We start from the raw sequence: 27,807 nt of genomic DNA, 5'->3' as shown, positions 1-27,807 counted from the left end.
ACATAGCACTTTACAAAAGGCACAGAAACCAATGCTGCGCCATCTAGAAAGTTTTTACTTTCTAACTAGGCTCACAATAAAACACTAAGGAGTCCCTTACCGTAAATCTCTTTATGTAATCAGAAACACAAAATCCTCCCATGCTCAAACGAAGGGATCTGTGCAGGGAAGATTCTTGATATAAAGTTCCCATCCTGTTTGGCTTGTATGGTGGTCACCCAGGTAGCCCGAAGCCTTTTACTGAATAAAGCTGCACAGCCTCCCTGGATCTTGCTACAATTCTGCTTGTGAGATAAACTAGGCATTTCATCTTATCTGACACTACAGCAGGCATTTCAATCATTTCACTTCCTTATCAGCAGGACTAAGTTCCATCCGTATCCCAGCAGCTCACTTCCTGAATTACTGATAACAGCTACTGTAAGGCATGGAAACAACAGAAGATGACAGCCAAATCTCTTGAGTCACTAGAGTCCCTTCTTCGCATTTCTCTCTTGCTTAGCTTATTTTTGCCCAATTTAACTTTGCTTTAGCTGTAACTTAAGGACAGCATGTTTGCTTCAGCCAAGCAGTGACAAGACTGTCATTTATCTGACGCTGCTCTTTTTTTCAGTGACACTGCTCACTGCTGCAGGATATTTGTTTTAACATAACATGATTCTTATACACGTGGGCATTTCTTTTATTTCTTAAGCGATAACATAGGAACAGAGGGAACAAAAGAACAGACAAAAAAGGACAAATATTCATCCTCCATCAGAATTCACATACCTATTTATGCCTTCAAGCACTGTCTGACAGTCTGATGCTATGCACACAGAGCGATTCACTTCAGTCTGTAAAATACCTTATGGTCAAACAAAAGTACTCACACAAATGTATGTTGCCACGAAGTCCACGTAGGCATATTTGTGAACCCCTAGATTTAGAATCTTGATCTTTTTTTCTACCTACACAGTTAGATTAATAAGCAGCCATAATGCACCCAAATGATGTCCCTCCTCACACATTTGGTCCTCAACTAATGAATTCCTTTTTATTTTGCCCTGTGTAAAACACACTCTTTTTTTTATTGAGTTCTTACCTATAAAATTGTGTCAGTAGAGTACAAACCTACAAATATACAAAGACAACAGATACCAAGATGCTGGATGGCCTAAGAAGTAAAGTCAGTTCCGGAGCAGTAGAAGCAAATCTACTTTCAATTTTCATCTGTGCTGTGCCTTCCTTTCCCACTCTGCCAACAAGCTGCAGTAGAATTAGCTCTGTTTAAGTACTAGCTACAAGCGATCTCATATTAACCTGAATCTCACCAGGTATGGGTGTAAAAAATGACAGCCACTCACTACGGACCGGTGGCCTTTAAGCAGATGGACAAGCATCTCGGACAGCAGTATCTGGGCTTAGCATGGGCCACGTCTTCGCTGCTTAAATCAAAATAGAAGCGTGTTTTACCACAGGATGAGTGCACATGCACTCTCCCCTGAAATAATCAAGCAAGCAATGGAGATAAGATACTGTACCTTTAGCATTATGATCTAAGAGATGTCAGGTCCAGAAGTGTGGGTATAGATCTGGCTACCCCTCTCACAGCAAAAACAAGTGCTTCGTTTCCACTTGGGTTTGTACAGCAAGATAACCAATATGCTGTTAAAAAACAAAATAAAACCAATATGAATACAGACAAAACCAGTGAATTAAGGTGAACGAGGAACTCTCACAGGGCAAAAGCCAGAGAGGAGATGGCCATGCTTGCTGTGCTGCAAGTATTTTTTACTGCCTGGCAGGGAATGTTTTCCAGGCCATACAATGATCAAGTGAAAAGGCCAGGGGTTGCCTGGGGTACAGGATGATTTGACCGCAGCTCATAGAGGTGAGCTAGTTCCACCGAGAGGTTAGCAGTCTAACATCCTGGTAAAGGGACACAGGCACCCAGAGGCTGCCTGAGACACTGGACTTAGACCTCCAGAAACGTGAGGTCTGTCTCAACTGCCAGACTCCTGCATAACGTCTAACTCAGTCTCTGCACCTTGGCTTTTCCACCTGTAAAACTGAGTTAAAGTCTTCCTAGCTCACAGAACATTTTCAGAGCCTTAGAATCTATTATTACTATTCTGCCTTTTAAAAGGCAAAAATCAACCCATAAATCCTAGGTCAAAACTGCCCCAAAAATTTTAAGACACTTCAGCTAGCTCCATATAGTGGTAGAGCAAAACTGCTGTCTTCGGAGCAGTAAGCAGTGGACTGCTGCTGGGCCCTTTTGCCTGGACAGAGTAAGACTGTTGCAGGCTTTGTGGCAGCACCTCGAGCAGTATTCCTGGCATTTGCACAAGGAACACTATCCAGCCACTCTCAATGGGAGAGGAGACTATCCACACGGGCGTCAAGCTCTTGAACACGGCCTCAAGGTTTTTTTATTAACATGTAACTGACTGTACGAATTAAAGACCCCTATTCCAGATCCTAAGAGAACAACAAATGCTACAGCTATTCAAAAGGTGTAGTGCTTAACAGATGAGCCAGGAGGTCCCTAGACCCAGGGGAGGAAAAAAAAAAAAAAAGTATTTTTAATACATTTGTGACTTATTCCAATAGCACAAATAATCATGCTGTTACTCCAGATTTAATAAAGAGAAGTTATTACTTAATGTGGCAGCAGAGGCATGTACAGCATGTAAGCGCCATGCCACGGGGGAAAGCTTGCATGACAAAGAGAATCCTTTAGGAAATTTGGCAAGCGGTCCAGAACAAGCAATGCTCAGCCTGCGACCTTCCGTTAGCAGATCTAAATACAGAACTGTAGTGTAAAACAACACCTTCTTGCAGTATTTTCATTAATACTAAGAATATAATTATTATGATTATGAGCTTCACTAACTTTGCTTCTTCTCCATTTTAGCTTCTGAAAAAAAAATTTGGAGCTTTTCTCTCCCCCATTTTCATTTCAGATCTTATGATGCTGATTCTGGACTCTGTTTTCAGAAGAGTATTAAAAGCAACAAATCAGTAGCAACTATATAACATCCAATCCACAACAAGGAAGCAGTCCACTTCTCACAAAGTTAAATGTATTGCTGTGGATAGAAAACAGGCAATGGACACAGGACTACATTTCCTTTAGTACTAGGGAAAAGTCTAGTGGATTTTATATACAAGAAAAATGGAGTTTGGTGTCTTCCCCTAAATACTAAGGGCTAGAGACAAGGGAAGTGCTCACTTTGAGTATGGGTATTCCGGTATAGGCTTTGTAGATGTCATGAGACATTTACTTGAAAGAATAAATGCAAAGCTTTTCCAAAAACAATGCAAGTAACACCCAACAATTGAAATCAAGATCAAGGTTAGTACTTTAGCTTTTAGAGCAACTCTTTCAATCTGCTATACTTAGACTCCAAAACTCTTCTTTCAAACCAAGAGAGGTGTTTGACAGCTAGATCAATGTATTCGGAGCAAAGACCAAGAAAAGGAAAAAGGTAACATTAAGAGGCTATTAATTATTACGAGCTTCCCCAGCCAGCTGCTGACAGATATGCCAATTCCTGCACTAACTACTGAGTAAATGAAGGGGCTCAGCATTTTTGAGGTGACCTCTCTCATCTCCCAGCATCAGCCTCAGTGAATTAGGAGGAGGCGCCTTGCTCCACAAACACACGCCATTTTCAGGGAATTTATAATCTAAACAACATTCCTTAGCTGAAACTGTTAACATGGAAGTTAACGCAGAGTATCTTCCTTCCTGAAAATAAGTAGGGAGAAGCTTTAGTCCCTTGGGACATTTCTTTCACACACGCTTAAGAGTTACTAAATTACTTAAGTATTTTAGAGCCTTTTTATCATTAATAATCAGGGGCAGGGAGCTACTAACACTGATGCCACCCAGTTTAACTCATCATGACTATGCCCAAAAAAAAAAATCTAATTGAAGATTTACAGTTCTTTTCCCAAAGGGATTTCCAAACTCTGCCAATAACTTACCCTTTCATTACACTTCCATCCATGCAACAAGCTAGAACCGAATGCCAGCATACAGGAGTGTTCCCAGGGAAACGCTCGCAGAATCAGCAGGCAAAGTATTGACACCAGAAATGTTCAAGTCCCCTCCTGTATCTGATCAGGACAAGTACCCGGGAGTCTGTGAAGACTTTGACTGATGAGGCATTTTTTAAGAGCAGTCAATTCCTGTTTGTCTCTGTGCCAGTATCAGCACATTTCTAGAGCTGCTCCACTCACAATGGATTAGTATTAAAGGCCAGGTCTGAAAGCCTCCCCACCTCATTAATATTCATTTTATATTTTAAATCCCAAAGGACTCATTCCCCAAGGCTAGATGCCTCATAAATTATATTCCACTTTTAAACCTGCAGTATTCACTCTCATTGTTTCAGAAGGAAAACACTAGCAGAGACAGCTTTAGGCAGGCTGCTTTTGTTTAAAAGAATAGTATCTAAAGCCCTGCTTTAACTTCATTAGCCCACAAAGATTTGCACTACAACAAATCCTGCCTGCAAAGCACAAACCCAAGTACAACTGTCAGCAGATTTTTATTCTTTCATTATTCTGCTTTTGTTCCAGCTGCCAAAGCAAGGGGTACAGCATCTACAGCTGAATAAACTCACAAAAGGCAACTTACCTAGCAAACACTTTGAAAATAGCTACAATCACCATAAAAACAAATTAAAAGAGACAAAGTGACTCAGTATCTACTTTGTCTCCTGGCAAGCATGGTGGATGATTTTGCATTCATAGCATACCACGTTACATAGCAAACCTGGCTTTGATGGTCATCAAACAGGTCCAAAGCAGAACAGATTCAAGCCTTCTCTGTAAGGATGGGGGACAACTTTCGGGTAGTAGTCTTTTGCTTCTGCATAGCACAGAGCCTTGTTACACAGGTCAACCCTACAGGCAGCAACAAACAAGCTCGGGATACTGAGGCAGACGGCGCCTGCACACTTCTAGTCTCCACTAGTGAAGGAAAGAACACCCTAAAGGGAAGAGTCAGATGAATTGTTCTAGTTTTACCTTATTTCCCTTTGCAAAGCATTTGTTGTAGCACAGATTTACTGTTCAACAGCCTGTTAGTTTTTAATGTAGAGAAGTAACCTTTTGCAAAAACCCGAAACCAAAAGAATTTCGCGTCATTCCTCCACTTGCCTTCAAAAAACCCAACAATCGTAAGAAATGCAGATCAAGAGTGTTTCCTAGAAGTAAGATGGGATGAGTAGGCTGTCACTTGCATTGGATGATAGATTTTATCAAGCTCCTACTTCACACAAGCACTATTCTGTACTTTTTATAAAGAATTAACTCAATTGACACAACCCTCTCTTACCCTCTTGCCCACACTGAAGCAGCCACAAAGCACAGTTGATAATTACAACCTCTCATTTCCATGGTCCATTAACCAGAGAAGACATCATTTCTGTCAGTAAGCCCCATAAAGTACACATACAACACCAGTGAACACATGTGTGGAAATCAGATTTATAGGATCCTTTACATTTGAGTTTGAAATTCAGAGGTAAGTATTTTAGATGTATTTTAATTTCAGCAGTCTGGACTGCTGCCTTTTTTTTTTTTTTTTTTTTTTTTTACTTTAAATCAGTGTCCACTAACTAGGTTCATTCTAGTCCTCAAAAACCTTCTTTACAAGATGTTTCCTCATTTTGAATCAGCTCTGAAAAACAAGGAACAAGAATTAACACTCTCAATCCCACTCCCTGTGGTGGTAGGGGACCTTGTTCATCTTCCACTTCATGTCTGAATCTGTTTCCCACAAGAAAAGCCCAGTAAACACAACTAAGGATACAGATAGAGAAGCCCAAGCAACACAGAGAAAAAGAACATAGCCTCTGGAGAATTAATTTCTCAAACCACCTAATTTTTAGGTAAAAAGGAACAGCTCAAGTCTTGAGAACAGCTTGAGTAGCAGTATCCTTACTCCTCCTACAAATGCAGCACCTCTCCAGTCACCTCTCCCTTGTTCTCTGAATTTCCCTGCTCCTCCTCACATCTCCAGAAATCTGAAACACATGCCCTGCTTTCTCCACCATGATATGCTACAGAAGGTCTCCACGTCTCTCTCCCAACAGCCTTAACACACTCATCTTTAATTCTCGCCATTACACCCTTCTCCATGCTCTAGCTAAGCCTAACTTTTGGTTTTTTCTGCCCTCACCATTCCTAGCTTGGTCACTCTGGTCCCTGCCTCCTCTCACGTCTGGAGTGAGCTGCAATTACCTTCCTCCCTTTGCTATATAAGGAAACTCCACTGCAACTACAACACTGGCTAATAACGAGAACTGCATGCCTGAAATCCCAGAAATTGAGATTAACGTAATCATCATACAGTAACAGTCTGCCAGTGGCCTTTTGAGTATTACTGCAGTCATAAGGAGTGCAAGCTGTCAAAAATCCCTTTGCTTGATCAGCAAAAAAGCAGTAGTAAATTGACAAGCAGCAAACAACAATCTCGGAAATAATTAATCTAATATAATCTCAACCCATCTGTTAGTCTCACAAAAGAGCTATATATCATTTTTGTGACTCTCAGATTCCCCATGTCCAAATGATTAATCTTCTTGTTTCCCAGGAACGCATTTGTAACGCAGGCATTCAAAACAGAATGTGTCCCCTGCTCTTTTCCATTTGCTGGCTTTTTATTTTTGCTCTTTATATAGTTGGTAGGAGTAGGGTTCTGTTCATTTTGTTTTCAAGTTCTTGTAGTACATTAACAATCTAATAAAGGTTTTAAAAGACAAAATATTTTACAAGACATTTTCCTATGTACTCTTGCCATCAGTCTCAAAATCAAAATTGCTGAACGGTACAAAGTGTTAAAGTATCTGTTTCCTCTTCCAAACTCTGTACTCCTTTAACCTTTTTTTTCCCTGAACTACATTTAGATGCACACGCAGGAGCTGCACGTAAACGTGAGCTTCGCTGTTGCTAAGTAACCGCGTGCCAGTAGGCAGCACTGTGAATGTCGTAAGCAACATCATACAAGTTGCCAAGTTCGTAATTTGGTCAGCACCAAGACATGCAAGCTACATATTTTGGATGACACACTCAGATCTTTTTAAAACAGGCATGAGCAACAATGAAAGAAAAATACATTGAGAAGTGACTAGAGTCATGAGTAATCCTACACGCTGCGGGACACTTCTTCCCTGTCGGGACACTTCGGCTGTTCTTCAGAATGCAGCTATTAATATTTAGGCAAATTAGGCTTCTTTCTCCATTTCCATTCAGCCCATTATTCACTGCTTTGAGGTACTATTTTCAAAATGCTCCTCTATCTAAGTGTTAGGAAGACATTCCATCATTTTAAACATTCAGTTAAATATAACTTCTTTTAGAAGAAGTACCTTCTTGAAAACCTTTCACTGCATGTCAAGACCTAAAAAAAATCCTAAAAGTAAATTCTAATGCCCATCTTCAAATCTTAGGATGGATTTGTCCGCTCACTTTGGTAGGGAATTCTACTTGTACAATTTTTTTTTTTTTTTAATTTAATTTCTTCTTTTTCAACAGAGTTAAGAGGTAAAACTACAGGATCAGGCTCTGAATCAGTACTTGGCCAAGACTAAATATATCTCAATGTCTTAAGTATCTCAACTTACTGCATTGTTTTTCATTCTTTGGAATGAAGGAATTGAAGAACCGAGAGATTTGTTACTTTTTCAAGATGACAGGAAGTAATCATTATCCTCCACTGCTTCAGAAAGCTAAAGTAAAAAGCAATTATGCCTTAAACCTCCTTCTACAGTAACACAGGATCCTTAATGAATTTTAAAAAAGCGAGCCTTGCATTTCTAACTTCATTTGAGGTTACAGATCAACATTTCATAGTTTTAATAAAGTCCTCCAGCTGACAGTCTCACGCAAAGTAAAAGCTATGCTTTTCAATAGTTTCTTACACTCATGCCTGTTCTCTGACTTCTGTCTTGTGTTCAAGACAAAACCTGTGCTACCTTCAGGACACTCTGTGTGGTTTCAAAAGATAGATTTAATACCTAGTGCATCTCTTATGCATGTTATGACAACTAGATCTAAAGATTCATGAACTATGCTGTTAATAAACTATATCCCCTTACTTAAATAAAAATGTCCTTTAATACATCAGAATTATTTTATTTGCCAAAGAAGTAAATTCCATCAATAAACATTACTTTCAAATACATTACAGACCACATGCAGTGCCAGTAAAATCAGGATTAGGACTCAGTATCCTTTATTCATTTTACTGAAAATCAGAACTCCTGGTTCACCTGTTGCTCTAGCCAGTTCAGTGGCCTTAGATGAAACGCTTCTTTGCTGTTGTTGAGGATCAGGACCGAGGACCCAGACTGCCTACATAGCAGGCCATGCATCTCATCATTACACATGCTCACATGTGCATGTACACGCACAAACACACACATTCTGCTCCACACCTTCTCCAAATAAAGCAACTCAGATCTCAATCTGAAGATTTTTCTTTATTAGCAAGATACTTTCAATAAAATATTCAAAAGCTGCTTATTCCAAGACAAAACAAAAACCACTGAGACTTGGAAAACTGCCAAACTATTAATGTTTGTACTCCTGGTATCTGGAACACCCCCTGTTCTTAACAGCATTTTATGGACTTCAGCACTGTCCAGGATTAAAAATAGTATTTATTTCTTACCCTTATGACAAAATTAAAGACTAAGTTATGATTGAGACAAATAATGCATAGTAGGAGACCAAAGGCAGTAAACTAACTTTCATAAGATGGAGTTCAGGTTCTACGTACGAAGCTAAGAGGCACCAAGAAAAGCAGCTTGTGGGGCGTGGGGGGAAGATGAGGGAGGGGTACCTGACTTTTTCCTGGGGGATGTGCTGCATCACAACACCAAATGATTCATGAGAATCACGGTTTAAGCTTGAAATTAAACAACTTCAGTGAAAGCAGGTTTAGGTTTTCTTTTGGAGAAAAAAAAGAAACACACAGATTTATCCACTTCCACTGCCTTCTGCCTAATCGATTTCTTGCTTTTTACTTAGATTGCACATCCAATTCAACAACTAGCAGCTATGAGCAGCCCTTTTAAAAGTAAGAGCAGAAAAAAAGCCCTGTCTAGTACATTAATTTACAGATACTTTCAGTTCATTATGAAGTGACAATATCTACTGAAGTCATGCAGTGTATTTCTGTAGTGTATGATCAACCATAAAGCAGCAAAATTTATCATCTTCATTTCAATAGAAAAATTGATTAATCAGATATAACTTGGAGGCAGCCAGACTTTCTGTAACTACTAGTGAGTTTTGAAAGTGACAGCCTAAAGGAGAGGAAAAAAAAAAACAAACAATAAAAAACTACTTATTAGAGCTGTCCTACCATCACTGCTACCTAGATGGCAACCTGCAAAAAGGGTAGGCAAACAGCTGGGGAAAGCAACATCTTGAAACGCTAGTTCGATTTGCTAGAGGTTATTCATCAGAATCCACAGTGAAATAAAGCAGGGAGCCTTCTACAAAGCACTGATAGCATTGTTAATACTTCGAAGGATAACAACTCACCTGAAAGTGTCGGTTAAACTTGTTAACATTTGCTCTGCTGTATTTTCATAATAAGCAAGAAGTGAGGCACAACAGGAAATCTGTAGAGTGAAACAGTTGGTACTGAGAGCCCAACATCTGCTACAGGCAGACCTGGTCCTGCAGACCAAGTATCCACTAACAGTTGAAGGGCATTTTCAAGGTCAATTTTTTGTAAAAGGAATCTACTTCTTGCTCCCCAAGACCATTCCACAAGCACTGGAAGTAGACACTATCATGAGATTTGCTTCCAACACACACTCCTAATCCAAACAAAAACACTTGCATAGATGCACCCAGAGATACAAAATAGGACACCAGCAATACCTGCATGTGATCATGCATGCAGAGGAATCGTATTCCGGACAACAGCAACTCAGAAAGGGTTAAACTAAACAGTGGTTTAAGACAGCTTTCTGGTTACACTGTTTAATCACAGGTTATCAATACCTTAAAGGTTATCAGTATCTTAAAGAACAAAAGTCAAGCACCATGTCCTGTTAGGCAATAAGATACTAAGCATCCTTGATAGTACAGTCCAAGATACAAGAAAGACACAGTGCTGCTAGTAGCCTAAATGAATCACTGTTTCACTCAAAAAAAACCTAGAAAAACTCAAAAAAAATTAAAAGGCACTAAGTAAAACCAACCCAAAGAACTTGTTTGGGACCTGATATTTGAAGCAAATATCTCAATTCCAGTTTCCCTCTCTGTAAATCCTGCTGCTTAACCACAGGGTGATGATAATGTGCGAAGTATTCCCCAATACCTTGCCCCATTTCCAACTTTTTAAAATCAATCATAACAGTATTAGAGTGAAAATAACAGGAAAATTAGACATGTTTGTAAAAATTTGACCAAAGAAAACTTACATATATAGGACTTCCAGGTGAGGTGAAGAAGAGTTTCCTTAAACCATTTTTTATTAAATTGCCACTTGAAAGTTCAGAGTTCTTTGGTCTTGACAGATTATTAATCTCTACCCATTTTCACAGCTCAAGAGCTAACATCCCACACAACTGATGAAGCCATCTACTTTCAGTGCAGATAGCCAGTAACACCCATTAGCAAGAGTTTAAGCTCCCAAGTTAGATATAAGGGAGTGATATTCTAAAGAAAAATAATCTTTCAGTGTATTTTCACCAAAAAACCGAATGCTCTGCTCTTCCTAGTATCAATAGTAAGAATGCCTGAATAGACAGTAACTGTCCTTAGAATAAGGCTGCCATCTAGTAGCAGAATAGAGTAAACGCAGAGAAATCTCAAGCCAGGATTTGAACTGTGAACCTGCTTGATGGTCTGACATGCTATATTACACAGAGATATAAACACTGGAAGTATAGTTCTTCAGAAAAAAAGGGAAAAGAAGTGGCAGAAAGCAGCGCTTGCTAGATGATGGTTTATAAACAGGCAGTTCTCCAGGACAATCCTAAACTATTCAGTTCACAACATCAAGTTTATCTAGTCAGGTAAGTCACTGTGTAGAGGCAGTATAGAGGTGGAGTGCTATTTTTGTGGTGGTGATATACATGGTCTTCTTTCAAGTTAGTTAAACTGCAGCCTAATTCACTTTTTCTGAAAGAAGATTATTTTTCTGTGTGAGGTCTCATGCTACAAAATGCAGTGAAACAAATTAAGTTAGACTGAACCATAAAGACATTCAAAGGCAGGGCCTAAAATCTTATACTGGAAGTAGGGAGTCACAAAAAAAATTTTGCATAAGCAAGTTCCTGAAGTGTTACATATTTATTCTTGCTTCTTGGAAACGATGCAGTTTCCAACTAAGTCGGAGCTGCAGTACATAGAATTTTACTCTCTCATCGTTTTGCTGTTACTGGCTTTATTTTAGTTTTGTAGACTGAGATCGAATACATTTTACAACTATCATCTACAATGATTTGCCCCAGCGCTTCATCCACTGATCATCTCTAACACACAAAGAAAGATCTCTTGAGATGCCATCGTGCTGATGCCTATTTCATACAGACGCTTTCCAGTTCAGTCACCAAGTATGTTCCAAGAAATCTATGTCTTAGCATACCACAGCCACAGAGTTACCAGGGATTTTGGAAGATGCTGAAGTGTCCTGTCTATATAGGAAAGAATGGTTTGTTTCTGGTTGTTGGGAAAAGAAAGTCAGGACTCTTGCTTTGCAAAGAAGCACTCTTTCCCTAGGATATTTTCAAGGCCACCTGCTTCCATCACAGCTTTCTGGAAGAAACTGGAAGCCAGCAGGAGAAGAAAAATAGTATGACCACAAGTGGGAAAGAGCTGACAGCAGCCTGGGGACCTGGGGAAGACAAAGGAAGAAGTACAGAAATAGAACTCAACCACTGTTTCAAGAGAGCCTCCACCAATGAAGGAGAAAAACACAGCCATGCGCTTTTGAGAGGTATGAACATATTTTTCAGTACTTATCAGAGAAGGCATCATCTAAATGTAAAGAGACACAAGTTAAGTTTTATCACATCTAAAAACATTAACTTCAGTCCTCTGAAGATAACTTTAATTCCATGTACAGGAGCAGAAAGAAATAGATACCTGTAGGAACGGAGGTTACAGCGCCGAACAGACTGCATTACTAGTTCCTTTTGTCCCTTCTTAACACATCAGATCTCATTCTAGCAACAGAAGCAATACAAGCCTGATCATATCTTAAGTTTCCAAAATTAGAACTTCCCTTTTGTCATTCTGACTTTAATAACTTACCATGCAAACATACGCTCTATCCTTAAGAGCTACTCATCTGTCTTTACTACTGGTATCTGTGACAGGCTACAGATCTGGAAAGCAGAAGTCTACATGATGTAGGGAAGTAGGTCTTGTGTTCACAATTCCTCATTTACTGGAATAAAGACAAATGTAAATTAGTGGTTTAAGTGCATTTCCACACCCATCCCGCTCATCCAGTGCTAAAAAGGACCCCAATTACTCCTTAGGAGTTAAGAATTAAAAAAAAAATCACTTTCCACATTTCCTGCTTCTGCTTACACCGTTTGCATCTGATCAGTCCCTTGTGGCTTAACTCAAAACTATCATAGCTCCTTCCTTTAACCAATAACTAATAAACAGTCTGTATTTGATAGTCTCGCTTTATTAATAATCTCTGCCTTCACCCAGAGATCAGTTCTGTAGCAGAACCTCATTATGTAGTTCTCACTATTAAAGTAATGTGATACTGAAAAGCATGAGTAATACTGAAGAAAGACTAAGACTAAGTTGCAGTCCCCGTCCTAGAAAAGAGTGAATTAAAGGTGACAAAAAGCTAGTATGTCAGATTTTATGAATGCAATTGCCTCCTACACCTCCTCCCTCAAGATTTTACAGGGCTTGAGCTTTTTTTTTTTTGGTAAGATAAAACCCCCATGTATTTACTAATGTAAATTGCACTATACCACTTTAACAAAGACGACTTTGTTGAATGTTTTTCCCAAACCTATTTCTAGCAAAACAGCTCATTTTTTGCACACTCAGGTAGACTTTTGCTTTGGTATTTGCAGTCAACAGTCCACAAACAACGCTGCTCAGAATTACACTTTTAAAAGACAGACAAAAAAGCTGATGAGAGTAAAAGGAACTAGCATATCCTTATCTTTTGGCAATACCAGTAAGAAGATGCTAGCTTCAGATCTACATCTCTGATGCCTGCTTCTCTCCCTCTCCAGTAAACGATGGGCCAAGAGAGAGTACGGGAGAAGTACTTACCATCTGGACAAGGCAGACAGCCAGCAAAGAGTGGTTACAAAACAAGCACTTAGCTCTCAAACTTCAGGAGTCTGACCCCAAAAAGTATATGTGATTTTAAAAAAAACAATTCTATGCAACCAGGAATCATTTTCTAGAGAAAATTCATTAACAATACGAAGTTGTCAAGCAGAATAATCCCCCCAAATGAAACCACTTTAATTTTCTTCCTATCGGAATTACATCACACCTATTAAAAAAATGCAAATCTAAAGTCATCCCTGGGATGAATACCAGATTTCCAAGAGGATTAAAAACAACACACCCTAAGTATCACAAATGTACTTAATTCCCAGTTCAATAAAATATTGGAACATCAATTTATTAAAAAGTTATGTGAACTGTACATACGTAAACTGCAATATAGCTGAAAAATCTGAAATATATAATTCTAAAGGAAAATCATTTATTTCTGAAAATATTTAAAATATTGCATTTCTGGCAGCAAATTTAAAAGAAGTGCTCTGGAATGGGTGCAGTCTCTCTGTGCATTTGTCTAGCATTTGTCTTCAAGATGTAAAACATATCTGCTTTCTGATTTTTCACAGCACAATCTTGTGAACACTTTGTTTCTGATTTGTAGAGACAGAATTCGATTTCCAAGAACAGCAGCAGAATTTTAACAGGAAATACTATGGTCCTTGTTGGTGCAGACAACACACTTTCCGAGAGTCCACGACACCTTGGAAATATGCTAACCATTCTGCATATAAATGCATCAGATTGTGCTTACAAGTTACAGAATAAGTCTTTGATTGATAATTTTTCTGTTTATTTCCGCCAAGGCCACTGAAAATACGAAGGCCTTTTCATCTGAAAGGTTAGCATACATGTCAACTTCTTTTTCTTGTTTCTCTGTAGAAGAAAAAAAAGTCACTATTAGAAGTTTTTTCCATTATCCAAAGTTAATGCAAGTTACATAGTAGTTAATAAATTATGTGGAATGGAGTACTGGAATTGAAAAGAAGTTAGACAATCAGCTCCTACGCAGGGAGGGATTGAGAGAGAGGAGGAAGGAATGGAGGCACATAAAGGTGCTAGAAGAGTCACAGAATTAGTCATCCAAAAGCATGACTGAATTTCTGTTCATTAATGACAAAGAAAAAATGAGTCACTAACATTATATTGATTCCCGACACAAAAGAGTATTCAAGTGTTCCTCCTATTTTGGGTTGGTTTTTTTTTTGTTTGTTTGGTTTTTTGCTTTTACATAAACACCTCCCATCCTAGAAAAAAGATATTTCACCATACCCTCAGCAAATATGACATTTGTCCCCTGTTTTACATCTAAGTAACAGAAACCCAAGAGCTTCATTACAGCGTCCAAGACCAGAGAGCAGATACATGGCAGAAGTCAGGTTCCCAATTTGCCACCATGAACCTTTCTGGACTTTCTATACTGCAGACTTTAAATCTTATCCCAGATATAGAACAATGCTAACACCTCAGTGAGCAAGGGAAAGCCTCTGAATTCCCTTTGCTGATGTTGGCTTCTTTCAAGGCTACAGATACACAACAGCAAGCCATCAAGAAGTTTGCATGCTGCAGTGCCCAAGTACACTAAGTTACACTATAGCATATGACAAAAGTAGTAGAATAGTACTTTTATAAATACCACTTACTCCAGATCATGACTATTTATATCCCAGTTTAGCTAGCCACAGGCAGCTGACACAATTCATTAAGAAAAAAAAAAAACCAACACAACAAACCCCACCTTTGTCAGCAGAAGACCAAGGTTATAGACACAGAGAAGAGAGGAATACATACAGATCTTTAAGGCTGGTGTCTAGCTGTGGAACTCCATCTCTAATCCAAGTTCCACGGTGGCCCAGACTAATTTACAACCACACCACACCGGTCACCTGACAGACCCCTCTGTCTCGTTAACACAGATGCACACGTGCATGCTCTTTTTGACCACAGCATGCTCTGGCTGACTGCTCCACCTAAATCAGCAACGGGCGGCTGAAAGACAACGCAGCATTGGAAAATAATGGAAAGCACCATGTGGAAAAAAGATCCCAGCATCTCGTACCTCCACCTACTCACATGGTTATTCCTTCAATGGGTCCACATTCATAACAACATTTTTAGTTTTGGCTTCACATCTGATTGTCTGTGTTACAGCTATGGACACCATTCCAACGGACTACCTTCCCTGTGAAGTCAAGTGCTTGTGTCAAACAACTAAGTGGGAGAAACTGAAAAATCTTTACCACTGGGTTCTGATCTAATACTGATAGAGACACACAGCAACAAAACCCTCTACGTAAAAGATTTCTAGACAACTTAAATCACACTTAAGCTCACCTTTCCCTGCAAGTAAAATTGCTTAGTGAGGAGCCTGGACACACAAAGATGCATCAGTTTTTAGTCTGAAAACAAGAAACTTGCCTCAAAGTAAAACAAATCAAAGCATGTTTAATATTTGGAACGTAAATGACTTCTTGTTCCCTGGCTACGCAAGACAATATTCTCTAGTGTACTGAGTTTGAAATGAAAGCTGAGAAACTGAGTCTTGCTGCAAGTCCTACCTTGTAGCTTAAGACAAATCAGTTTCTATGTGCACGCTCAGCCTGGGTTGCTCCACTTCCTCCCTCCCACCATTTACACATGAACAATGCTGGGAGTTGTTCCGAGCACAGACACTACGCACTCTGGTTACTCCACATTAACCTTTTCTATTTTCATATCTAAACCCCTCCCCTTTTTTTGTACTGCCCAATCCAAACAAATCCAGCCACCACCCGAATATGCCAGCACCCAGCAAAATTAAAAATACTTTGTTCCCCCCTCCCCGGGTTACTGTTAACAGATTGTAGACTTCTTCACGAAAAAAAAAAAAAAAAAAAACCAAAAAAAAAAACCAAAACTTTCTCAAGTTTCTCTTCTTCCCTGTCCTCCCAAAGTACTGGCTCATTCTGAGATGCTTCAGCTTTAAAGAACTGAAATCTTGATATCAAACAATATCAGGGATTAACACAGGTTTGCAAGCTTCATTCATTCTTAAGACAATTCCAGTTCTCATCAGTAACCAGTGAAGAGCTTGCACCTGCCTGACATTTTATCATATGCTACTCAGAGGATACCGTGGTTTCTACAGACGCTATTAAAACTTTCCACTTCATAGTCTTATCTGAATGTAGTTTTGACTCACTTCTCTATTATTAGCAAAAGACTGTCTTACAGAATCACAATACCATTTTTGTAAGACATTAGAAATACTAAGTCTTTTGATATACAACTAAGAGGCTATTTAGGTGCAAATATTCAGTCTTTCTGTAGCATGTCTCTCACATCCCCAGATCTCCTGCAGCTCAGTAGACCCACAGCTCTTAAAATTGTGATCTACGTATAAATCAAACATGGACCCTCCCCCCTCACAAATTTTGTACAGATTCAAAACCCAGGGCTCTGAGATTCACTATCCAAGATAGTAAACTACTTCAAATGTGCACATTGGGCAAGCAAATGCATGAGTAATACAGTCAGAAAGTACTGGAAAAGGAAAACTTGGGTCCAGAAATTTAATTCAGCTTAAGTTTTATCAGGACACTGAAACGTGTATATCTTTATAAAGATTCACACCTTGTTAAGTATTAAGTATGCTTTAGTAAGACTCCAGGCCACTCTTACTGAGTCTCGCTTAATTGTATTCTCTTTCAGAAGCAGAATAACCAATACCACTTCCTCCAGCATAGGAGAGGTTTTTTGTTTGTTTTAATATAATGAAGGTTGTTACGTAGATAACAAGGCAGCCTGGGAACCTGACTAGCTGTGTATCACAGTCCCACACAGTAAAATAAAAAGCATACCACCACCACAACAAAAATCAGAATCAGATTATTACGAAGTTTCTATTTTCAAAATATATTACAGCATTTCTGACAAAGAAATTAAGTGACAATTTTGACAAGCGAAGCCTGCAGTGAGAAGTTCCTATTTTCCAGGGTCATCACACGGCTCTGAAACATGTGACAGGAACATTCTCTGGGTCCCAGCACTCTGCCATAGCCCCTCCATCTACATCAGCTTCCTCCTTCCTCCCCCTCCATTCCTTCTTACCAAATCTGCAGGAAAAAATAGTTTATTTTTAAAAGTCCTTTTGCTTCTCCTGTTCTTCTTAATTGCTGTTGAATCCTGCAGTTCTTCGCTCTAAAGTGAACCAGTCACAAAGGCACAGACATAACTGGGAACAAGCATGCTATGTATGAAAAGAGCACGACACAAGCAAGGAAGCAAAGCTACAGATCTCATCGGTGCCTTTAGGAAGAAAATTTTCACAGCTGGGTGGTCTTCAAATGGACAGATTATCTGCTTCTTGCATGCTATTATAATTCAGGTGTTCTCTGTCCTGTTTTTCATCTACAAATGCATTAGGCATTGCAGAAGCATAAGAGGCACCAAATATTTCACAGCTTTGCAAGTAGTGGCTTCTTTTCAAGTCTTTTGGGAGAAAGAAGTCTAGTGGCAAGTAATATGTATTCAAAATATCCCAGAAATATACAATAAGCAAGGAAATAACATACTTGAAGTCTGACACTAAGCTAATGTCTTGCACTCCAAAGCTGACTTTCAACACTATGCAGGCTGATAAAAGGACTAGCAATGAGTCACACAAAAATCACCTTAATTGCAGTAGAAGAATTACAGTTGCTTAATATGGTTTTACGCAAATAACACTATCAAGCAGCAGGTTTCATAAAAGAAGAATATTTCTAAAATTCCCCACTAATTACTCCACACGCAGTGGTTAGGCCAATTTTATAAGCCACTTGAAAAGGGAGAAGTCAGAGTTAACTTGTTTTATAGTGATTACTTACAAAATGATGGGTTCTCTGCTGAATTTATTTTTATAGCCATGACAGCCATATATATCAACTTTTTGTTTGTTTTTTTAAATCTGCCCAATAATCACCATAGTGGTCAACACACTTTACAGTCTGACATAACCAGAAATAAGTCAGAAGTAAGAAAATACCCTAAGCCCACTCATTCCTAACCAATAAGGTGTGCTGTACTGGTGAGGAGCACAGATAATTACAAACGGGCGTGAACCCAAGCTCTGTACCAGCTCTGCAGAAGAGGTCAAGGAAGAAATAGTAGCAGTAGTCACAGTACCAAGTAAAGGGGATGGTAGAACAGGACAAGAAGATGAAGGCAATCTTCTCAAGTGAGATTCAATTAAAAAAAAAAAAAAAAAACCAAGAAAACAAGACACCACACACATTCTCATGCGAAGATCTCACTACGTCCCTATTTCTAGTTTTCTACCTCAGAGCACTGGCATATTGTCACACTTTGGAGTATTCAGCAAGAGGTTAAAAACACTCAGCCTAGTTCTGGATAGGAAAACATGTTCTCTAAATATCCCTCATGCTTTCAAATTCTTGCTTTTTGGAGACTATAAAACATGCATTAAGAGAACGGATATTTTCTTTTGATTGCTTAGATTGCTTTCCTCTTTTTCAGGGGACAGGAAAGAAGATTTACTTTAATAGGGCAACCCAACAAGCTTGCAGGAATTTTCAAACCAAAGATGTGTGTGAACTAGACTGGCAGTAAAATGCCTAGCAATACTCCTACAGGTGCTAGACAAAGTCTAGCTTGGATCAATAACAAATAGGGAAGCTCTCTATTCTGTGAAGCTACATACATCAATAAGCCATATGCAACAGTGAAGAGATTAGATATAACAACTGTATTCCTATTACACTAAAGCAATTGCCATCCAGAAAACATACAGAAATGAAGTTCTACCTCCTCTTTCCACAGCCAAAATACTAAAACAACAACAAAATCCCAATTTGTACTTTGTTTTTATAGGAAAGAAGCTTTAAGAATTAATAGACTTACATTAAATAGCAGAGACAACAAAACTGGTTTTGAAAAGTTAGAAGTTAAAGGAACTCACTTTACAACATGGATTAATACCCATTTCTTTTACAAATAAGGTGGCAGGGGAAAAAAACAATTGCATTTCTGAGTTAAGCCACAAGGTATGCTTGATGGTTTCAGTAGTTTTAAGACCAAGATCTTCTGAATATTTATATGAAGTCTTGTTCCTCTCCCCTCCTATCTGCCTTCCAGCCTTAAGTCTATGCTAAGTTTTTGATTAATTATTCAGGCCTAAAATTAATATCTCCAAAACCATAGATAGCAAACGCAGTGTCAATAGGCTCTTAAAAAAATAGGAATACTAAGCGACAGTCACATACTCAAAGGGCTCTAAAATTACTCTAGTGTGTGTAACAGCCTCTTTATTGTATAAAGATTAAGAACAGCAAGTCACCAAGGAACCTTAAAAAGCAAGGAGGCATTTATTTCCTCTAGAGTATTATTCTGTAGAAACATGGGAAAAAAATTCAGGTCATAATAGTGACTCAAGATGCCCCCAAAAGGTTTCAAGGAACTTTTTAAGCACCCCAATCATTCTAATCACTCTCTGATAACAGGCATCATTATATTGTTTGTCCTTGTGACACAGAGCAGCAGTACCTCGAAGTAAATAAGCAAAACCAAACCAAAAAACCTACTAAGTGCTACAGTCCAATAGCTTTCAACCTATATGTTGAAACTTGACCTGGTGGCTAAAAATACAGACTTAGTTCTTTGTAGTTAGTTCCAATCAAACACTGAAACATAAAACCAGATGTCTCTACAGATGTGAAACAATCCCTTCCCCGTATTAAGATAACAGGTATTGGCTGAACTAGTCTAGTTACTTGAATGGTTTGAATGGTACAAAGGTTTATTGATTAAAAAAAAAAATCTTCATACAAAAAGAAAACCCAATGAACATACTTCTCCAGTTCTCATACCTCTTTCTTCCTCATGCTTTTTGGCTGAAGCACTCTTAGGTCTTCCTCTTCCTCGTCTGCTGTGATCTGAATGGCTGTTAGACCTGGATCTTTTTCGGTTTTCTAAGTCTTTATTTACTGCAGAATTTATCTTCTCTCGCTTAACTCTCTCTGTCCGTCTCCTTTTGGCCTCACTCTTGTTTTCTGTGCAAATGAATAGAGATGGTATGATCTAGGGTTGTTCTCATATTTGTTCTTAATTTACTTAGTGCTTACCCCATCCAATCACCTTTTTTCTTTAAATCTCTTAGCAAAAGTGGTTAGATATCTATACCTTTACAGAACAATTACATCTGCACGATATCCAGGCAGAAATTAAGGTATCGGATCCAGAATGACACTTCACTTCTTGATTACAAGGATCAAGCCTTTAATTACTTCAAATGCATCTTGCGACGTGAGACATTTGCTAGTATACAAAAAGTTCAGTTTCCCACAATAAGATGGAAAAAACCTGTACAGATCACAGCCATCAAGACAGCCCATTGCATGTTATCACTAGCTCCCCCCCCAAAAAAAGGTGTATCATAGAGGCAAACAGCAAAGTACTTCATCTTCTTTTGACACTAACAATGAAATCATTCGCGCTGCTCACACAAATCGAGATGCTGAGTCAACAATGCTGTCAGTAAATGCCACATTACATAGCATGCATGTCCCACCAAATCTAGCCTACGACAAGGCCTCATAACACTTAATATTGAACAGGTGTATTGTTTTCCTACACACCAGAGTAAAAAAGAAAAAGAGTATTTACATGAGTTTCACCTCTAAGTTAGGTATGGATTAACAAGCTTGAGTACTGAAAACAGTACAGTCACCACAGCACACTATTCAACACAGACTAGGTGCACATTTGCAAGGCTGCATCACCATTCTGCAGTAGCTATATTGTTGAAAATACTGGAACAATGTTTTCTAAAAGAAGTTGCAGTTACCTTATGAGCACAGTACAGACGTATACAGTCCCCGGCTACATCTTCCTAGGGAACTGGTTGCCTTTTGCTGCAGTTGTCCCATTGATTGTGTATAGACACAGGGTACAAACTGGACAGCAGGGTAACTTGTCACTAATGTTAATACAAAAGCTGTATTTCACAGTATCACAAAAAGCTTGAGGTAGCAAGGGACCTCTGAAGACCATCCTGTCCAACCCCCCTGCTCAAGCACGGCCACCAAGAGCCCGTTGCCCAGGACCACGAGCAGATGGCTTTTGAGTATCTCCAAGGATGGAGACTGCACAACCTCTCTGGGCAACCTGTGCCAGTACTCGATCACCCTCACAGTAAAAATGTGTTTCCTGATGTTCAGAGGGAACCTCCTGTGTTTTGGTTTGTGCCCGTTGCCTCTGGTCCTGTCACTAGGCACCACTGAAAAGAGCCGACTCCATCTTCTTTACACTCTTCCTTCAGGTATTTATATACATTGATAAGATTCCCCTGAGCCTTCTCTTCTCCAGGCTGAACAGTCCCAGCTCCCTCAGACTTTCTTCACAGGAGAGGTGCTCCAGTTCCTTCATCACCTTCGTGGCCCTTCACTGGGCTCTCTCCAGTACGTCCACATCTCTCTTGTACTGGGGAGCCCAGAATTGCACACAGTACTCCAGGTATGGCCTCACCAGCACTGAGTAGAGGGGAAGGATCCCCTCAACCTGCTGGAAATACTTTGCCTAACACAGCCCAGAACACCGTTAGCTGCCTTTGCCGCAAGGGCACATCGCTGGCTCACGTTCAGCCTGCTGTTCACCAGGAACCCAGGTCCTTTCCTGCAAAGCTGCTTTCCCGCAGGGTGGCCCCCAGCATGTATTTGTGCATGGGGTTCTTCCTACCCTGGTGCATTTCCTATGTACAACGCTGAATTATACAAGAGCTTTGCTCTACCGGATTATGGCTTTCAGCTTCATTTGGTAACTGCTTTATCAACTTTCAAAGAAAACAGCTGGGGAGGGGGAAAGAAAATTGACCAACACTTCCAAACAGTACCACAGACATTGCTTAACCTCCCCCACCTTGAAAGTTCAGTTATCTAGCATAATGTCATATAATTCCTACAAGCTGGTAAACTACAAGTGTCCTTCAAAATACAAATACAAAATATCAAATACTTAGTTTCCATTTTGTAGGCCTGGTAGATAATTTTAAAAAGTAGACATTATAAATCAGATACTTTTTTTTTTTTAAACATCTTCCCTAACAGGTGCTTGTTCTGACTAATTCCTACTAGGACTGGAGGAAGTGATAAAAATGAACACAAGGAGAATGTTAATCATGCCAGAATGCATATTCAACTGACTTCTTACTGTGCCCATCAACAACAAAAGACACACAAGTTAGACACATAAAATACACTATTTTTTTTAATTTAACCATGCAGAAAGACTCACCTCGTTTTAGATTAAACATACGAGCAATTTTATAAAAAGTGCTATTCAGGTGTTCATGAATAAGTGCAACTTAGCATAACTTCTTCCAAAAAAGGATTTTTACTTTCAGAAAAACCCAGCTTCAATCAGCATGTACTCTGAAATCTGATCCCTTTGGCACCTCTAGACATTTAGCTTCAAAACAGGATTAACAGAAAGCTTTCCGTAAGGATTTATTTTGCATAGTGACCAATATGCACAGCTAGAATGTACACAGAATAAACGCCAACATCACAAGTACAAAGGAAGTGAGACTGAAAACACCAGCTTCCCCCCCCCCCAAATTAAAAAGAAAAATTAACATGTTAAAAGTCTACCATGCACAAATTCAAGGGAAGGTGAACTGACAACAGTCAGTTTACACAGAGAAGTAAGATACTCTATCCTTTGCCTCCAAGAAATAAAGGGAAAGAACTGTTGTCCCCTTCTTCCCATGTCTGTAAGTATTACCTGTGATGGGTGGTGATCTCTCAGCACGTTTAGCATGCAAGAGTTTTCGACTAATAAATATGTAGCCACAGGGACATGATTTACATGCGACAGGAACCTGGGAAAACAAGAGACAAATATTTCAGATCATTTCAAATTACGACCAAATTCCTGTCCAATGAAGAAAAACAAACCTAATAACTCGCATTTTGACCTTAGAGATACCTCTTCAAATTCAGTCTGTACTGCAAACTATGGCCTGTGCTATTATACAATTGTATTTAAATGTAGTAAAAACAGGTTCAGCTGTGAATCACCCACCAAGCCTTTTCTTTATGCAGTTGTTAGAAATCAAGCTTGAAATGTACAGCTGTTGTGATCACTTTGTACTACAAACCCTTTTTCCCCAGACTGTCAGGAAGGGGGTGAGGGAAAGTGGAGAGCACTAAAGCCAGGGTGAATTAGAATAGAAATATCATTTCTCTTCAGAGCTCTCAAATATCCCCAGTCAAATCAGTCAGACATTCCCAGTTTTGCTTCCTTCATTTACTTTAAAAAAAATAATATTAAAGAAAAAGTATGAGTTAAAACTATCAGTACCTTCCGAATACATTCACTTGCAGAAGCATTTGAAAGCAACTCCTTTAGAGAGCAGGAGCAGCTTTAAACAGGAGGCAAGAGAAAGCCCAAAGCAAAACAGAGGCATTTGTACCACACTCTGCAACACCGCTGTAGACAAGTCCGGGTGGTTACAGAAGGACCTAGTTAATTCAAAATGCAAATGACCTACCACAGTTAGTCGAAAGCTGACTGCAGGCTGAAGAGTCTGAGAGACTATAGTGCTTCTCCTCATCAGCTAAGCGGTCAGGAGCAGTACATTCCCCCAGCATAAGACAATTTAAAACAAGACGAGGAAAACTGAAAATGCTACACTTACATGAAAAATGACAAAAATCTTATTCTGAGCAATTAAAAAAAGTGACACTGATAAATTACAAACCTCATTACCCTCACTTAAAGCCAAGATTTTTCAAGATCTTTTAAAGTAGTAAGGAATACACTATATTGCTTTGATTAGGTTTAAGACTGAAAACACTAATCAAAGCAAGCTTAAACAGAGATCTGGAAGAGATTAACACACATTAAAGTCAAGTCATGTTGAAGCACGACAGTGGGGAAAAAAAGCAGCAGGTAATTTCTCAGATATAATTCTTTAAGACAGGTCTCTACAAGTTTGCCCGTGTCCACTGAAACAAACAGAGGAGTACAGAACCATGACTCCTGGCTCAATTTTACAGGACATGCAGAAGAACCAAGTTCCAATGTTCTCCTGGCTAGGAAAAAAACCTGCCAAATTAGTACATGAATTTGTAACGGAGAACTTAACTGCTAGTCAGAATAAACAAATCATTTTGCTTTCTATAACACATCTTAACTCCTGTACTTCACCCTATGAACAGCTTACAGATAGACTTTTGATACCGGTTTTATGTAACTAGAGACTTTTTCGTTCCCTTCATGGAGACGCTGACATAATAAAAACAATTCTAATCAAGGTTTATTGAACCTTAAAGTTCAGAATTTATCAGACTTGTGTGCACACTTATCTCCTTGTTCATAAGTCAGTGTAAGCGTCCTAAACCCCAATATCTAGCAGATAGTTTGTATTGTTAAGGTGATACAGGAGTTCCATTCAAGCCCATTTTTGAACACCTGGGTCTCTCCAATAATTACGTTTCCAGGCTCAGCCTAAAAAAAAAAAAAAGTGGGGAAAACCACCCAAGGGGATTGGAGCAGACCCAATATTTTTTCAATGAACTTAACTGTGTTTAACAGAACAACGTTGTTCTCGTGTTACAGTTTTGGCATATAGGTGTGTGTGTCATTTGCGGGGGGGGGGGGGAAGGGGGGGGATTAGGTGGGAAAGGGCTCCGTCACTGAAAGATACCAGTTATCCTTTGAAGACCTACCCTGATAACATCCTGTACCATAATAATTAAGGCAACATAGTCTTACAAACACTATTTTACTCTGTTTAACATCTTCCTAACCAAAAAGAAATTGAGTTTCTCATACAAGAAAGTTTACTTGAAGCTAAATTAAGAAGTGTTAATTATTTCTTCTGATTGACTGCAAGTACTTCAGGCTCCCTAGTTTAATGGGGCTGTGCTTTGGTTGTGAAAATATCATCAAAACCCTTCTTTTTTTAATTTTAAAAAAGTCTAAATGGCAATTACATATCATCTAAATTACAACAGAAAAAGTTTAAAAGCCTAAGAAGTGTTACTCAATATTGCACTCCAATATTTGTGGCTGTCTAAATATTTCCATGCATGCCACTCCTAGAGAAGAAATCAGAAACAAATGCAAAGCCCTTGTTTATGGAAGAATTTAAGAAACGCTAGCACAGAACGCAACCACTTAAGAGTCACACAAGAGCTTCCCCACACTCTGCAAAGGGCTGACTTGTACTGTAGGTTGTAGTTTCTCATCCTCTCTCAACCCTTTGGTACTGGAAAATGAGGTCCTATGAGCAATGCTTGTACCGGGGCAGGACATATATGCACATTAATTCCATGTTAGCCACAGAGGAGTTGCTAACAGAAAATCTACATTGACATATGCATATCATGTGTTTTAGTTTTAAAGTGCAGAACAAAGTGAAACTTTCAGCGTCAGCTTAAAGTCTATAATGTTTGCTTACTCGCTCTTCCTATTGTTGGTGGTTTGACATTCACTACATTTATTTAAAAAAAAAAAAAAAAAAAAAAAAAACCAGAAAAACAAAACAGCCTACCACCACTCTCATATTCAACTTCTCACTCATTTTAATTTCTTCTTTCACCAACTGAATAACCAGAACTTGGCACACAATTTTATCTCTGAAATAGTACTTCAGTGACATGCTTAACATGTGAGCATTTGCAGTGGCTCATCTATTGCTTAAAACATGAAAGGATGCCCCACACACAGCTTAACATTCCAAACTGTTCCAGGATGAGTAGAAACACCATAAAAACTATGCAAGTCAGAACACATAAGATGAGGGGTTTTTATTCATTATAAGTTAAAAAAAAAAAAAAAAAAAGAAAAAAATGGCACGAGATTATTTTTTTAAATATAGCTAAAGTAGTGTACACCAGTCAAGTTTCAGGATCAAATAATAGAAACGTGTTTCCCATGATTACATGGAAAAGCCTCTCCCCCTACCCTGAGCCCCACAGCAGCCTTCTGCAGTGCCGTGCTATTGTTCCAGCAGAGGAGCGCTGCTGTAACAAACTGGCCTATTTTTAATAGTACCATCATTACCAGTAAAAAGCGTACATGAAGACAAGCTCACGATACAGTAGCAGTTCAAATCAGCTGTTGTTAATGTTTAAGTGTAAGTAACTCCATTTTGTAGCATAACAAAACCGCAGTAAGACATAAACAACAGTATACATTTGGACTACGTGATAGACACCGCAGTGAAGGTCTCGATTCTGCTGTTTCTGAACTACTCCATGAGAAAACAACACAACTGAATGCGCTCCCGACAAGCCTTAGGCACAGTAGTCATCCAAAGGACGGACTGCATTGTATAAATTACCAAGTTTATTATATTTTTAATAAGTTACATAGTTACTAAACAATACTAGCGCATAAGCAAACAATTGTGAACGTTGCTTCAGCATAATGTAACTATCACACTACCCTGCAAGAGGAACACGATATTTAATCCACGTTCCAAGCAGAGGCTGCAAAGGCAACGGTTATTTACTTCACATAAACAGTGCTTCACAGCGGCACGGAGGCAATTTAATTCCCCCCACACACAAGCAAACAGCTCAGTCGACAGCTTCGTGCACTGCTATTGCAGCGGCGGGTATCGAAGCAACCACAACCGACACAGGGAGGAGAGAAAACAGGAAGCGCGGCTGTGCGCGCCCCGGCGGGGAGCCGCTGGGCGGCCGGGGCAGGGCGCGGGGCCCGGCGCCCCGGCAGCTGGAAGGCGGCTGCCAGCGGCCTCTGAACTCCGCCCGGCTCGGCGGAAGGTCAGCGCGGGACGGCGCGCACCCATCGCGCCGGGCAAGGACGGCCCAAAGCGGCGTCGGCAGCGGCGCTCGTCCCCGCCGTGCTGCCGGAGAGGGCGGGCGGCTCAGGGCGGTGAACGCCGGGGCTGCGCCGAGGGAGCGGGTCCCGCAGCCCCGCCACCGAGCGCGGGCGAGGGGCTCGGACCCCGCCGACGGGGGCCGAAGCCCACCTCCCCCAGGTCCGCCCACGGCTCCCGTCCCTCCCCTGAGCCAGAGCCCCAGCAGCGGGCGGCACCTGTCCTCGCCGAGGTGGCCGGCGACCCCGCCGTCCCCGGAGCGGGGCACCCCGCCGGCCTGTGAGGGCCAACCGCCCCCGATGGCGGGCCGCCGGCTGGCGGGGCGGGCTCCGCGCCCTCCCGCGGGATGGGCAGAGGCAGCGGGGCCAGCGCTCCTCCCGCTCCCGGGGGCGCCGGTTTAACCCCGCGGCCACTAATCCCCCTTCCCCGGAGGGGAGCGGGGCCGGCGGGCGCCTCACCTGCTGGTCGCACTCCGGGCAGGACTTGGTGGCCATCTTCACTTTCTTGGCCCTGCTCGAGGACATGCTCGCCGCTGCCGCCGCTGCCGGAGTGCCGGCCGCCCCGCCCCGCGGCGGCCGGGGAGGGCGGGAGGAGAGGGCAGGGGCGCGGCGCCGGCCCGGAGCCTCCGCAGCCTCCGCGGGCCCGGCCCGCGCCCAGCGCCCGCCCCCGGCGCGGCCCTCCGACAAAGGAGC

At 40.4% G+C, this 27,807-nt stretch overlaps 2 protein-coding genes across 5 annotated transcripts in view; both read right to left on the bottom strand.

The window, feature by feature from the left end:
* The window catches only part of MYLK3 (myosin light chain kinase 3), a 50,157-nt gene extending 36,677 nt beyond the window's left edge, over nucleotides 1–13,480 (bottom strand). Inside the window, exon 1 of one of the 2 annotated variants that reach the window (XM_087738989.1) lies at nucleotides 12,277–13,480. In XM_087738989.1, the coding sequence (XP_087595115.1) occupies nucleotides 12,277–12,279 (3 nt within the window). In that variant the 5' untranslated portion in view covers nucleotides 12,280–13,480. Of the gene's footprint in view, nucleotides 1–1,523; nucleotides 1,648–12,276 lie in introns of those variants that run through there. The other variant, XM_087738988.1, reaches the window with a different exon arrangement.
* On the bottom strand, nucleotides 1,524–27,807 carry HDIP1 (HDAC and MIER1 interacting protein 1). 3 transcript variants are annotated; one of them, XM_087738994.1, is made up of 4 exons: nucleotides 27,574–27,807; nucleotides 23,047–23,143; nucleotides 20,136–20,318; nucleotides 1,524–1,647 (listed from the first exon to the last, which is right to left on the bottom strand). In XM_087738994.1, exons 1-4 carry the CDS (start codon nucleotides 27,637–27,639, stop codon nucleotides 1,532–1,534), a joined length of 462 nt encoding a protein of 153 aa, XP_087595120.1. In that variant the 5' UTR covers nucleotides 27,640–27,807; the 3' UTR covers nucleotides 1,524–1,531. The 3 variants fall into 3 exon arrangements, with proteins under 3 accessions (XP_087595120.1, XP_087595119.1, XP_087595121.1); XM_087738993.1 differs by lacking the exon at nucleotides 1,524–1,647 and adding an exon at nucleotides 13,618–14,166 and having other exon boundaries at nucleotides 27,574–27,806; XM_087738995.1 differs by lacking the exon at nucleotides 1,524–1,647 and adding an exon at nucleotides 17,088–17,384.

This window comes from Nipponia nippon, unplaced genomic scaffold (genome assembly GCF_047370975.1).
Source record: "Nipponia nippon isolate SJK-2023a ecotype South Korea unplaced genomic scaffold, ASM4737097v1 scaffold_7, whole genome shotgun sequence".
Lineage (NCBI taxonomy): Eukaryota > Metazoa > Chordata > Aves > Pelecaniformes > Threskiornithidae > Nipponia > Nipponia nippon.
The sequence above is the reverse complement of the archived record's forward strand: the minus strand, read 5'-3'. Positions and strand labels throughout refer to the sequence as shown.